At 38.0% G+C, this 14523-nt stretch overlaps 1 protein-coding gene across 23 annotated transcripts in view; it reads right to left on the bottom strand.

The window, feature by feature from the left end:
• Nrxn3 (neurexin 3) overlaps positions 1 to 14523 on the bottom strand; it is a 1441261-nt gene that overhangs the window by 761196 nt on the left and 665542 nt on the right. For 13 of the 23 annotated variants that reach the window (XR_007835231.1, XR_007835232.1, XM_051196126.1 and 10 more), the window contains one exon: positions 11973 to 11999. The exons of the other annotated variants lie outside the window; for them this stretch is intronic. Coding sequence is in view for 11 of the 13 variants with exons in the window: in XM_051196126.1 (XP_051052083.1) it covers positions 11973 to 11999 (27 nt within the window). In the remaining 2 variants the exon portion in view is untranslated. The remainder of the gene's footprint in view (positions 1 to 11972; positions 12000 to 14523) is intronic. 23 annotated transcript variants of the gene reach the window in all.

Below are 14523 nucleotides of genomic sequence, written 5' to 3'. Positions count from 1 at the left end.
CACTACACCACACTGTTATTTAGAGATTTAATATTCAGGATAAGGTGTGTCCTCTCCTGGAGAATTCCTATACTAGAAGATACATGAGAACTATTTTGCTCTAAGGAAAAAAGTATTAAATTCAGGGCTAATTTTTCTTCTGTTGTTATTTATATGTGTCTTTCCCTAATTATATATATAAATATAATGGTACATAATTTCTAAGTGAGTATATCTACTCCTAAGGCATTCTAGTAATCTTTACTTTCTCTAGATGGGAGTAGAAAATCAAAAAAACTTTTGCAATCTCATTCTTATAGACTGCCATTAAAACCATACATTTGGTCATCCTGGCATCACATTAATCTTCCTTCAACCATTTTCTTTTCACTCCTAACTTACACTTTAGCCTTGGTATAAATATGAACAGAAATTCTGAACTAACAATAAATAGTGCAATATACAGAATAACTCCAGATTCCTTGAGATCCTCAGCAAAGGGCATGGGCCTTTTGGCTCAAATGTCATAATCAGGAACTAATGCATAAAAACACTTGTCAGAATGAAGAAGATGTATCTAATGTGATGATTGCTTCTTTTGAATTTTCCAAGCACAGAATACTAAATGCAGGCACAGAATACTAAATGCAGGATTTTAAGGACGTATGTTCAACATAGATAAAGGACTAGAGAGAGTTCACCTTCTAGTTGGCAACATATTTTGTATTTATTCATGAAGGGTAGAAACACTACAGGCCATCCTTCATGACAAAAAGCTATTAGGAGATGATGTAAGAAAGTTCAAGACAATTACTAACACTAGGGGAACAGTCCTGCTGCTGGGATTTTTGTAGCTCCTATTTGCCATGTGGTTCCCTCATGCGGAGATGAAAGGAGGTCCATGGTGTTGTTCTCAGTGGGTCTTAAACTTGAGCATTGTGTCCTTCAAGTTTCATTAACAATGGCAAATCAGGACAGCTTCTTTCAAAAGATAAAAGCTTCTGAGAAGTCCACAGGGCTCCACAGCCAAACAGCTCTCACCAGACAATGGACTAGTAATTCAACTGTGCTCAAGAATCAGAAACACATGGAAGGCTTTCCCTTGAAAGGAGGAAACTTTGAGAAAACACGGTAATTCTTTGCATGGTTACTGAATCTACAGAAAAGCCATTCTCCTCCCCTCTATCTATCATATGTTAACCACCTTAAGGAGCAGGCTGCATGCCTTCTCCAGATAAAACATTTTCTAATAATTACAAGCAGGATTTTTGCTCTTCTTACTGGTCACAGCGCTTATCTGTGCCATTAATTTCTGCATGTGACAGTGTTCAATTTAGCATTTTATTATGCTAAAACATCTTTTAATTGTTTTCATGTTTTTGCTTTAGCTGTTTTTTTTTTTTTTATCAAAAGACTGATTGTTGCATGCTTTCTAAAAATCATATATTATGCTTTGGGCTGGTCCTTTTGTCCCTAAGACTACCTGCATTCAGAGACAAGTGGATATGAACTGTTCCACCCTTAATTTTCCTTTGTCTCATACTTTTAAACCATGAATAGGAGAGTGAGTTTTTAGTCTACAAAGATAACAGAAGTAAGTCTTTAACATCCACTAAGGGTTAGTCAGGAATCAAACAGAGAGGGAATTACAGGTAGTTCTCAATGACAGACTGACACTATTACTGCTTTCTAGTTGAATGTTCAACGGCTTCATATCAGTTTGAAAACAAAACAAAAACTATGGACCTCCTTTCAAGGTTGTGACCAGAAAGCTCCATCTCTCCATCATCCCTATATCATTTCCTACCAATTGTCCCCAGCTCCTCTGACACTGGGATGTTCAGATTGTTGACACTATGCCCATGACATAAGCATCATTGGAAAGCTGTGAGTCAAGTATCTTTCCAGTGTATCCCTACTTCCTGGGGCATGGATGAGGAATCTGAGTTGTAACTGGCCCTTCAGGTGTTTCTGACACCTTGCTCATATTTCAAGGCCACTGCCAGAGACTTGTAGCCCATCTCTGTCCTCAAGTTCTTTGGTCCCTGCTGGAACCACAGCATGAATGACCCCTCTTGAAAATTTCCAAAACACTGACAATTTATTCAAGTTTCAGCTCAAAGAAAGCATGTTAAAAGCACCCAAATTTAGGAATCCCCTAGCAGCATCACACTCTCCATTAGTCTTCTGTGTGTTTGACTTAACAATTACATGACCTACAGTTCAATTGTTTGTTGAATTCTTTCTGCTAATGGATAGATCATACCTGCATGTGTATGACTCAGAATATGTTGCCTTTTTATATATTTACCACTTAGAATACTTAATTAAATCAGGATATCTAGTAAGTCTACCACCTTCTTTTGCTGATCACCTCTTACATGGTTAGAAAAGATTTAAAATGTGCCCCATTTGCAACTTTTAAAGCATACAGTACATTGTTGCTTACTGTAATCACCAAATTGTGCAATAGGCCACCCAGGTTTAGTTCTCTTGGCAAATTGAAACTTTGTTCCCTTGGACCAATACCTCCATCCTTTGCATCCACCTGCTCTCCCAGGCTATGTGTCTATCATTCTGCTCTCTACTCACAAAAGTTCAATTATTTAAACACCACGCAAATGAGATCACATTTGTGTCTTTCTCTGCCTCAAAAATTTTACTTTATATAATCACTTTCATCACTATTGTCATGAATAAATCTCCTTTTATTTCTCTATGTATGCATATGGGTACATTCATATGTGGGAGTACATATGCACATGTACTCTGTGTCTGGGATCAGACTCAGGTATCCTGACTTGAGTGTCATCCATGTTGTTTGTAACTGACCTGGAACTCACCAGTCAGAATGGGCAGACTGACCAGAGAGCCCCAGTAATCTCCTATATCCATTCCCCCAATGGCAGGCTGCAGGTGCTTTCCAACATGCCCTGGTGTTTTGTTTGGAAGCATTTTTTAAATTAATTCTTTGAAATTTTCAGCAACGCATTTTAATCACATTAACTTCCTACCCTATTGTTCTATCTACTCTCTCTAACCTTTTTATCATGGGCTCCAAGGCTTGAACTCAGGTCTTTGTGCTTTCATAGCAAGCACTCTTTCAACAGAGTTATGTCCCAAGCCGGGTATCTCATTTTTAAAGGCTAAACATGTACATATTAGTCATATTCCTTTATTCATTTATCTTATGACCATACCTAAGTCAATTCTAATTTTTAGCTACTATATACAATGTTATAGTAAATATCAGAATAGAGACATTCCCCTAACGTATTGATTTTTAGTTCCTTTGGATATGCGCCCAGCAGTAGTATTGTTAGATCACATGATATGCTAGTTCTATTTTCAGTTTTCTCAAGAACTTCCATACTGTTTTCTGTAATTATTGAACTAATTTACATTCCCATCAACAACACATAAGGATTCCCTCTTCTTCACACTCCTGCCAACTTATCATAGTCATTTTAACAGATATGGGTTATTAACTCATTATGGTTTAATTTCTGTTTCCTCGATAATTTAAGGTGAACAGTTTCTTATACCTTATACACATTGGTATTTAAGTCTTTTGTCCAGTTTTTACTGGATCATTTGTAGGCCAGTTACTTAATTGATTAGGTTCTTTATACATTTGAGATATTTACCTATCAATAAATATTTGGTTTGCGAATGTTTCCTCATAATTAACAGATTTTCTTCATACTCTATACTCTATTAATTGTTCCATTGCAATGTGAATGTTTTTAGTTTTGTGCAGTCACATTTTTTCTTTTATTCTCTGTATTTTGGGTATCATGCAGGAAACCAGACAAATTTTATAGAACATTTCTTTATGTTTCCTAGTGGTTATATAGGTTGGGGTCTTATGCTTATTGATTATACCACTTTGAGCTGATTTTTATATATGGTGCAGGATAAGTTTATTCTTGTGGGTATCAACTTTATTGAAAAGATATTTCTCTGTTGTAGTATGTTCATGCTGCTTTTGTCAAAATTGAATTACATAAAATTGTAGGTTTATTTCTTGGCTGTCTGTCCTGTTTAATTAATCAATGTATTTGTCTTGTAGTAATTGAATCTAAATTCCTCAAAGCCTGAGGTACTGTTTTGTTCATATTTACACCTTTTGTTTCTATTGCAGCATTTGGTATAGAGCAGTGGTTCTCAATCTTCCTTAATGCTGTGACTTCTAATATAGTTCCTCATGTCATGGACACTCCCAACCATAAAATTATTATATTTCCTATTTCATGACTGCAATTTTGCTACTGTTAGGAATCTTAATGCAATTATTTTTGGAGGTAGAAGCTTGCCAAATTGGTCATGACCCACAGTTGAGAACCACTTCTATTGCATAAGAACACACGAATCAACAGAGAATGAAAGAATGGACAATCCAAAGGAGAAAAGGAAGGAAGAAGAGAGGTAGATAAGAGAGAGAGGGAATGGATGAGAGAGGAAGGAGGATAGGAAGGTGGGAGTGGAAGAGAAGAAAGAAAGGGAGGAGGGAAATGGAGTGAGAGAGAAGACGAAATGAGGGAAAGTAGGAGAGGAAAAAGAAAGGAAGAAAAGAAAGAAGGAAGGAGGAAGGAGATGGAGAAGGGGAAGATAGAGAGGGCGAGTGAAGGAATAATTTCATTAATGTTTAAAGAGAGTTTTCCTGGCAAACAATTTTCTCCTAAAATTTATCAATAGCAGTTCATACAAGCAAATTTTTAGCTTGAAGCCTTGCATTAAACAAATAGTAGTATATGGTAGACAATGTTTATTCTCCTAAAATTTAGGTACATTCAGGTTCACCAAATATTGAGATAGGAATCCCTTGTGTCACCATGCCCAGACACTGTGAATATTAATTGTATCAAGTAAAGAATTTGAGCTAAATATAGGACAAAATTTCAAAATAATAATATTCATTATAATAACTTATGAACGAAGTATATTCTTATATTCTATGACCATGTATTCAGTGGACAGAGATATTTCATCTAATATTTATCCCATATAAATAATAATTCTAGGAAAGGAAAAAGAAATTAAGGAGATGTTCCATATGGGTCAAGATTTTGGGTGGGGGACTTTTTCAACAATGTTTTCTACTGTACATTCTTTGATACAAACCTATCTTCACTAAATCAGGATGAAAACAATGGCTATGAACTACACAGCATGCTAGTAGTTTGGTGTCTAACTCCTAGCTTTGCTTTTCATTTTCCCAGGAAACACAAGGTTGTATGTAACAGTAATTATTTTAGTAGGTGGTAATCTGAAGGCTGATCCTTATTGATCTGGAATTATTTTTCTCTCCACGAACTGTCTTATACTCTCATTTGATGACCAACCCTCCCTCAATGTGCCTCTACAGCACATGGCCCCTGACTTTGGCACCTCTACTTTATGTTCTAGAAAATGAAGTTAACAGAGTAGCTTTTATATTTTCATACCCATGAAATAATAAAGGACCAGATCCCAGTAATAGAGTATACTGTCCCTTTCCCAATACCCAAGCAAATCTTAACCAAATGTATGTCTCAAAGTCCCAACTTAAAGTTGATTAATACTGCTAGGCCAACACAAACTTTTACTTTGAAGGTTGAACTGAGGCCCTGTCAAAGTTCATTAAAGTCCCAATGCCTCTATTACCATTTGTTCATGGCTTCTCAATTGGCAACTGAGAAGATTATACCATCAGGATGATGAGCAGCAAGGCATTAGTGCCAAATTCAGTGATACCTCAATGCTCTTTTGTTACTCTATCCCCTTCATGATACACAGAGTGTAAAATACTGTGACAAGGTCATGAGAAGTGGGTTGACACTAACATGCCCCCTTGAAACTTTTCCTCCAGCAGACTTTGATCTGTGTTCTGTGTTTAACCAGCAACATCTAAGATAAATGGATTCCATTCCTGTGTTGTCTTTAGTGGTATACAATACTCCCAGCATTGTCCTCTGCAAGCTACAGCATTCTTTGTCTTGTCAATTGGCTTGCAGAACTGCAGAGAAACTCTGTTATGGAAGAGGTCACCATAGTCCTCAGTGGTTCATGAACCAAAGTCTGTTTATACTGTAAGAGAGAAGTGATTTCCATGACAATAATGATACAGGAGTTCACACTGTTCCAGTTAGAAGAGGTATAATGGGGGAGAAAAAAGTAGCTGTGATCATAGTCCCTCTTGCTCAGCCATCCTATTTTAGGGATGCCTGGACCACAGATGCCCAATAATGACACCACTCCTTTTTTATGAAGGTCAGAGACACAAAGATTTCATGAGTCAATGTGACTTTTAAAAATTCAAATTAAGGCATCATTGTCAGATTTTACTTTTTCCACCTCAGCACTGATTTAGTGATGTGTTGGGATAACAGAGAGTATGTAAAAAATATGTGTGAGAGAATAATAAAAAGAAAAGATGGGTTTCAAAGGGTAGGCCTAACAAAACAATGGTAACAGAAAATACTTTAATAAATAGTTTTGTGGCTATTTTTATGTCAACTTGACACAAGCTAGAGTTATCTGAGAGGAGGGAATCTCAATGGAGAATTTTTTTCTCTAAAAGATGGAGCTGTAGTTAAGCATGTTGGATATTGTCTTAATTAATAATTGACATGGGAGTATCCAGTCCATTGTGGGTGGTGCCACCCTTGGGCTGGTAGGCCTGTTTGCCACACACACACACACACATACACACACACACACACACACACACACACACACACACACACACACACACACACACAAAATCAGACTCAGAAAGCCATGAGAACAAGCCAGCAAACAGATTTCCTCTCTGGCCTCAGCATCAGCTCCTAAATCCAAGTTCCTGCCCTATTTGCGTTCCTCCCATGACTGCCTTCAATGATGAACTGTTATATAGAAATGTAAGTAAAACAAAAGGGGGATGTTCCTCTGTATATATGTTTCTCTTATTGGTTGATGAATAAAACACTGATTGATCAGGCAGGAAGATAGGCAAGACTAGGATGAGGAGAATTCTGGGAAAGGTAGGCCTGGACATTCTCTAGTAAGCCAAGATCATGTGGAAATATATAGATTAATAGAAATGGGTTAATAATTAAGACAGCTATCAAATAAGATGTCCTAGTCATCAGCCAATATTTTTATAATTAATAAAACATCCATGTGTTTATTTGGGACAGAGAAATGCGGCTGTGGAACCAGGATGGAAAGAAAAACCAGCAACAATAAACCCTTTCCTTCCCAAGTGGGTTTTGGTCATGGTTTTCATTAAAATAATAGAAACCTTATCCAATAATATGATATGAAAACTCTTTACCATGAAGTCATTCAGATACTTTCTGACCATCTAGGTACTGTGTCTACTTGGAGAATAGGCAAAAAGAAGTTAAAACATAAATCATAGAAAGGAAAGAAATATAACTTTAAAATCCACTTTTAGTACTAATGGTATAAATATGCCCTATCTAAACTTAGCTTCTACATCTACATCTTCTACATGATATAGATGTGATTTATTCTACATCATGTGGTAAGTATTAAGTGAAATAATGTATGAAAGCTTATAAATGGGAATAACAGATTAGGTCATGTGAAGGCAGGGATATGATTTACAAATCCATAGCATTCTCCTGTACCAAGTCAACTCTTAATACATGGCTTTTTCTTTCTGCTTAAGTAGGGTACATAGCTGCTGAGAGCTACAGAACTACAGCATATTATACAGGTAATATGTTATAATAACACCATCCCTCATGCCTAAGGAGCAAAAACAAGACCACTATGGGATGTTCAGCTTAATTCCCATCCCTCTTTATTATTTCCCACAAGGCAAACTATTTCTGAAGACTCAATTTCTTTTAAGTAAAGAGCTGCATTTTGTTACACAAAATATAATGGAGAATGTGATTCAGCCCTTAGCTTTGAAGAAAATGAAGTAAAGAAGTAACTTGATTCCTTGTAACAAAATTGAAAAATTAAAATGTCCTCTGAAAACTAAAGGTAAATGTCAAGCTCTTCTAAAAATCACATAATAGAAGGCCAGTGAGATGGGTCCGTGTGGGGTAAAAGCTCTAATGGACAAGGCTGATGACACTTGGTTTCTTCCCCAGGACCCACATGAGGGAAGGAGAGCGTATGCTGTCAAATGTTGTCTCCTGAACGCCACATGCATTCACCTAAGTAAATAAGTAAATGCAATATAATTTCAAGTTAAATTAAAAAATAAAAATGCCTTAATAGAACATCTGATTTTGAAGGCAATAAAACCTCAAAATATTGACCTTCTACAAATACCCAACATAAAACCTTTGTCACTCTGATCTAATTAATCCTGAGTGCCTCACCTTCCTGCCTACTATCTGCACACAAGCTAGCAGTTCTAGAAAAGAAGACAATGGATTCTAAAAATAAGAGCTGTTAAGGAAAGGCTCAGTGAACAGAAAGAAGACGTGGTTGTGATTAATTGACTGGCTGGATGATGCATTGTGCTTTATCCCTCACAGTTTATGTCACCTGCCTTTCTCCCAACAGAAGCAACTTTCCTTTCTTTTGTGGGTTTTCAGCTCCTTTCTTACATAGATAAGGTTTTACAGAGATTTTCATCTCCAGTGATATTCCCTTTGAAAACCTAAAGAAATTATAGCTATGATTCCATGAGTCCCAAAGGAATGACCATGATATCCAAGACACCTTGACACCAAGACAAAACTTCTCAGTCTGATGGTATTTCCATTGCTCCACTGAGGGCCCACAGCCCTCCTCTATGCTCGTATAGAGCCTGGTGTTAGTCCAGGACAGTCAGTGAGGTCCTTCTTTGCAAACTCTTGTCATAATGTGTATCTATTATCAACTAGAAATAGCTTAGTAGGGGGAAATGGAGCAAAAAGGGGAAAGATCTCCCTCTCGTCCTACATACACAGTGTCTTCTGGGCGGGAATTGTTCCTTCCGTAGGCCAGTAGAGTAGCAGAGCTTGGGAACTTGCCCCTTCTCTATGGTTTATGGACCTTCACTTCTCATTTTGTTCTCTGCCTTCAATTCTTAACTTTACATTCATTTCTATTCTGGAAGGAGGGGCAGGGAATACTATATAATACCAACCAGACCCAAATGTCAGGTCCCCTCTTACAACATCTTCAGGACAGCTCCCAGTGCTTACATGGAAAGTCATCCATTGTTTCTCCATTCTCTGCCCCAGAATCAACTCTCACATCATCACATGCTTATTATTTCAGGTGAATTGTCTGTAGTTGCCTGTACCAGCCAAGCCTTCAATCAATGGGCTTCCTCTATAAATCTACCTGAAAAACACCTGCCGTTTAGATGTAGCTAAAACTCCACCTGAGAGACTATCCATAAACACTCTCCTTGACCACTCTTAACCACACAGGCTAGTCAAATTCATTACACTCACACGACATGGTGTGTACCATCATATTTTTCATTGTGCAAAGTAATTATTGGCTGACTTCCTGGCTTCTCTCATATGGAGACAGGATAATCTACACTCCTTACTAAATGGGTGATACAAAGAAAGAGCTGGTGCTCTTACTGTTAAACCAAGAAGCACAATAACTAAGGAAGTTTTTTAAAGTTAAACAAATAAAGCAAGATCCAATAACACTAGCAAGAGGACTCAAACTATTGATTTTAACCCAGATTACAAGTGCCACATCTTATAGCTCATTCTAATATATGCTCTAGAGTCCCTTTGCCTCTATATTGCAAACTGCCTCATTTCTGTGTTATATGTTTTTGCTGCCCTTGGCTCTTAATAGTAATTAGTACTATCAATGCCCACAGTTTATAGCTGAAAATGCCAGCGTGTGAGTCATATCCACTAATGTCAAGATAATTAAAACTGGAAGTGAGTGTATGCTACAGTTAAGTTGTCAAAAAAGCATGGAAAGAGTCAGATAATCCAAAGTAATTACAAAGATAGAAGTTATGGAGAAAAGGGAGAGACTATTTTATTATAAAAACGAAAGTTATTACAACAGCATAGGAGTAATTAAAAACTCCATGTTAGTGATCATGCTTTATAAGAGGTTGTTAAGATACTTTGATGTGTTTCCTCCTCAAATATGTATATATTTGGTTGACAATTTATAATAACCAAACATATCAACCACTCTTTTATGTAAATGTCAGAAAACTTCCCCCTCCTTGGCATACTTTTTGTGGTTGGAATGTGAAATATTCCCCAATAGGTGTGCGTGTTTGAACACTTGACCCGGAGTTGGGGGTGGTTGTGGAGAGCTGAAGAATCTTTGGGAAGTAGATTATCCCTGGTGGAAATGGGTTATTTGGAGCAAGCTTGAGGTTTCTTAACTTATCCTAAAGTCCCACCCATTTTTCTGCTTCCAGACTGGAGCTGCAATGAGACCAGCGCCCTGATGTCTGCACCTTCCTTGCCATGATGAACCATACCACCTCTTAAACTGGGAACCAAATTGAATTCCCCTTCTGCACATAGCTTACATTTGGTATTTTGTCACAGCAATGAGAAAAGGTAACTAATACAGATGGGTACCTTCTGATGATTTGCCACATATGGTGTCCCTAATGAAAGACTCTGAGATAATATCTAGAAATTCAGAATCCACTTAGTATATTGAAGAAGAGTAAAGTTGAGGATAATATATAGTTTTCTCACTTAACCTATTAAATCTGGTCCAAAGGAGCTCTAACCACTTCAGACAATCTCCTCCTTCTGCTTCTCCTCTGCTTGCATGGTCCATTTTTTGACAATACATACAGCAATGACATTAAATGACAGCTAAAACAATGACATTACCCAAAAGGGCTACCTGCTTTAAAATCGAATGCTGTTGCAAAGCACGCTTAAGTTCAAAGCATATACTTTCTTTTCAATATTGTAATATATATCAAAAAATATTTCAATTTGCTAAGAAGAGGTGAAGAGAAAAGTAACTACAACTAGTCAAGTGGAATGATTAGTTATGTCCCCATGAAAGGCAGACACTAGCATGTCTACCCACTTGGTATATACCAAGAAAGTCACAGCAAAGGAAATGATCCCCGAGATAAGACATTACTTTTTAAAACTACCTTGGCTTCACTACTTCTAACAATTTGGCCTGATTGCAGATTCTGCAGCAGCCATCTGAAGCTTTGTGCCCTGCTTGCCTTAAGACATTGAAAATGCTCTGTTCCTCCCTTGCTATTCTGAGTCAAAGCAGCCTGACCCAACAGGAATGACAAGCCATTACTGACTTTGCAAGGTGTCTCTTTGAATGACAGAAACAGCAGCTTCTTCCTGCAGATATTCCCTGGCATCTCCCAGACAGGTATTTTTTTTAAGTAGGATATTCAGAATAAAACCAACAGATCCTCTTCTTCCCCAAGAGTGTTTTTTCTGCTTAGATCACACAATAGAAAATTAAAGTGCTCAACCAAAATCCCCAATAGGAAATATAAATCTCTGCAACGTTTTAATGACATGATTATCTCCCACATGCCTAAAATATTTCTTTAAAATGTGTTGAGAGAAAATGATATGGCCATTCAAGGACCAAGCACTTCAATGTCCCACTGTAGAAAATGACCTTCCTGACCAAGGGCATAATAAATTAAGAACTCAAGTGTCCGTTTCTTCCTTTTCAAAGTTCTTCTTTCTATCCATACTGCATACATTAAAAGGAACTAGGCCCCCATGACAAATATTGAGAGAAGCATTAATTATTTCTAGAAGTGATCTTGTTTGGAGAGAGTCAGACATAGTATAGAATGCTTCAAACCTCTTCAGTCCTACCCAGAATGGAATAATGTTCTTATCCCCATGACATATCCTTCGTACAATCATTTCCCATGTGTATTTTTTTTTTTTTTGATTATCTGTCACCCTTTTGGAAGAACACTGCCTTCAGCCCCCTCCCCAACAATGGCTGCTCTCTCAGAAGTTTGACAGGTAGAAGCCCTTTAACATAATGAAACCAAGGGTCACACAGGGCATCTTTCACTCCAAAGTGGTACAAGAGCCTTCCTCTACCTTGCAGGTCAGCTTTGGTCAACGCAACTTTGTTAGCAAAAGAACAGAAAAAGCGAAAACAATAACCAGAGGTTAGTTAGAGTCAACTGGGTAACATTACAGAAACAAAAGTGCAATCTGCATAGCTGTCATCACTCAGACGAACACTTGAAATGCTTTACAAAATCACCAGAGACAGCACAGACAATGGGATGCACAGACCAGAGCAGAGCAGGCCTCCCAGGAGCCAAGTCAGCAGGGCTGGGACAGGGAAACTGAACTTGACGAAGCACAAGCAATGGGCAAGGAGAGTCTCCCACACATACACAGCCAACCCCAAGACATACAGCCAAGAGAGAAAGGCAGTGTGTGGCCAGCCCGGAAGACAAATGTGCACATTCAAAGCCCACAAAAACATTTCAGATCATTTAGGAGTTCAGTACTGGGGACTCTTGATCACCCCAATCCCTTAGACCCTTGAAAATGCCACCAAGGAATATGGCACCAGAGTATGCATTTTTATCCAGGTGACCCACTGGGGACACCAAAATGCTTTTCAGTTTGTAGGAATATAACAAAATGTTTGTGGGCAAAAAAGGTACCAAATATATGTCCTTTTTATTGAGTCATGCTGGTTCCAGAATGAAGCACGTGGTGTCTTCTCCCAGATGTTTACCTTCTACAGCTGTAGAACAGCACCTCTCCTTCACATACCTTAAACTTTACACTCTACAGCTTAGCTGATCTCATCATGGGAAGTGGTATTTCCAAGCTAATTGTTAGTTTAGGAATTATTAAAAAAAAATCCTTGCTCCTAATGAGAGGCCAAAAGTCACAGCAAGAATATGACTAAAAATCAGACTTACTTTCTAAATCAGAGATATAAAATCAAAGCCTGCTTCAAGATAATTTTAAGATAATTTCTAACTCTTTTTCATGTCTTACATAAATTCTTGGTGGACCAAATAACAGGAAAATAATGCATTCATTCCTTAGGTACCTTAAAATATCAATACCACTGACTGTGGCAAGACCATGTTATATACTGTAGTCTGTTTTGCCTACATACATAAAAACATAACACATTCACTATCTAAATTAGATTCAGGTCAAGGTTTTTGATAATGACATCCCACCCCCAATTTCTTTACTATTCTCTATGAAGAAATGCTGTCTTTCCCATACATATCCCATGTGCCTTATACCCTAAGATAGTCTAAGGAGTCACATGCTGTGTGCAAAAGACTCATGAGAAGGGACTCTTTTGTAGTCTCTTCAAGGTTTCAGCATCTTTACTTTTTCCTCCTCACTATCTTTTACAGGGTAATTTCCACAAAACCCTAAAAAGGCTCCCAGCATCTTCTCGGAGGCCGTATTCACAATGCTGCAAACTACGGATGACAGTAATTTATATCTTAAGCCACTTTTTTTGGCTATTTTTCCTGGCCACTTAAGCTAATTATCTAAGTCATTTGTGTACAATAAACAAAGACCTCCCTCCCTCCCTTGGTACTCGTCCTCCACTTCATCCCACCTAGTAGAGAAGTCTTAATGCCTGGTGGGCAACCATCATAATTATCTCCATGGCAATAGAGTGCATGTGATTAGGCCCACGGGCTTTGCCATAGATAGATGGGAGAGACATCAAATTGCAGTATCAGGCTTTGGACAATCATGGTATTTAGAGAAAGGCTGGAGTCCACCATAGTGTATGTGGTGAGGCACACAAGCTGATGCAGAGCTTCAGGGAAGCCTGGGGACATTTCACCCCCATATGATGGGTGACTTCCTTCTGCTAGCATTCTCACTAAAGCTCTCCTGAGTAGGGCTCAACCCTCCCTTCTCTCTTTACATTTTTAAAGAGTTAATTCTAACCTCTTTTTATTCTAGTCCTGTAGCTTCATTTCCTTGTAACTTCAAGTTTCGCATCCTATAGAGCTGTGCTTCCAATACAGCAACCACACACACACGTGGCAAGAGAGCTTCAAATGAACATTTTGTGAGCTTAGGTGCTGCTACAAATATAAAGCATACAAGCTTCTAAAGATTTAATGTAATCAAAAGAATATAAAATAGCCATTTTACACACACTGAAATGCTAACATGTGGGATATATTGGGTTAACTAAGGTAAGATAGAAAGTGCAAAATAATTTCCTGTTACTTTATACATTTTAAAATATAAATGGGAAACTTTAATTACATATATGACTTAAGCAACATTTCTTTCTTTTTTATGTTTCATGCATGCATGTAGTATGAGTATGTGTACAGATGCTATGTGTATGCAAGCACACGTGTACAGGGCCCAGAAGCTGATGAAGGGAATTTCCTTCAATGACTGTGTGCCTTGTCTTTGAGGCAGTCTCTCACTTGGACCTAGAGCTTGCAGATTCTGCTACTGTACCTAGTCAGCTTGCTCCAGGGATCCCATCTCTGTCTCCTGTGCTCTGAGATGGCAGATGAGCAGCGCATGTACCCAGCATTTATGTGGGTACTAGTGGTTTGAACTCTGTTCCCCATGTTTGCATGCCATGTACTTTACCTGCTGAAACATCCCCTCTGCCCCTTAT

This window comes from Phodopus roborovskii, unplaced genomic scaffold, assembly GCF_943737965.1.
Source record: "Phodopus roborovskii unplaced genomic scaffold, PHOROB, whole genome shotgun sequence".
Taxonomy (NCBI): Eukaryota; Metazoa; Chordata; class Mammalia; order Rodentia; family Cricetidae; genus Phodopus; species Phodopus roborovskii.
Note: the sequence above shows the minus strand (reverse complement) of the source record. Positions and strands in the feature narration are given on the sequence as shown.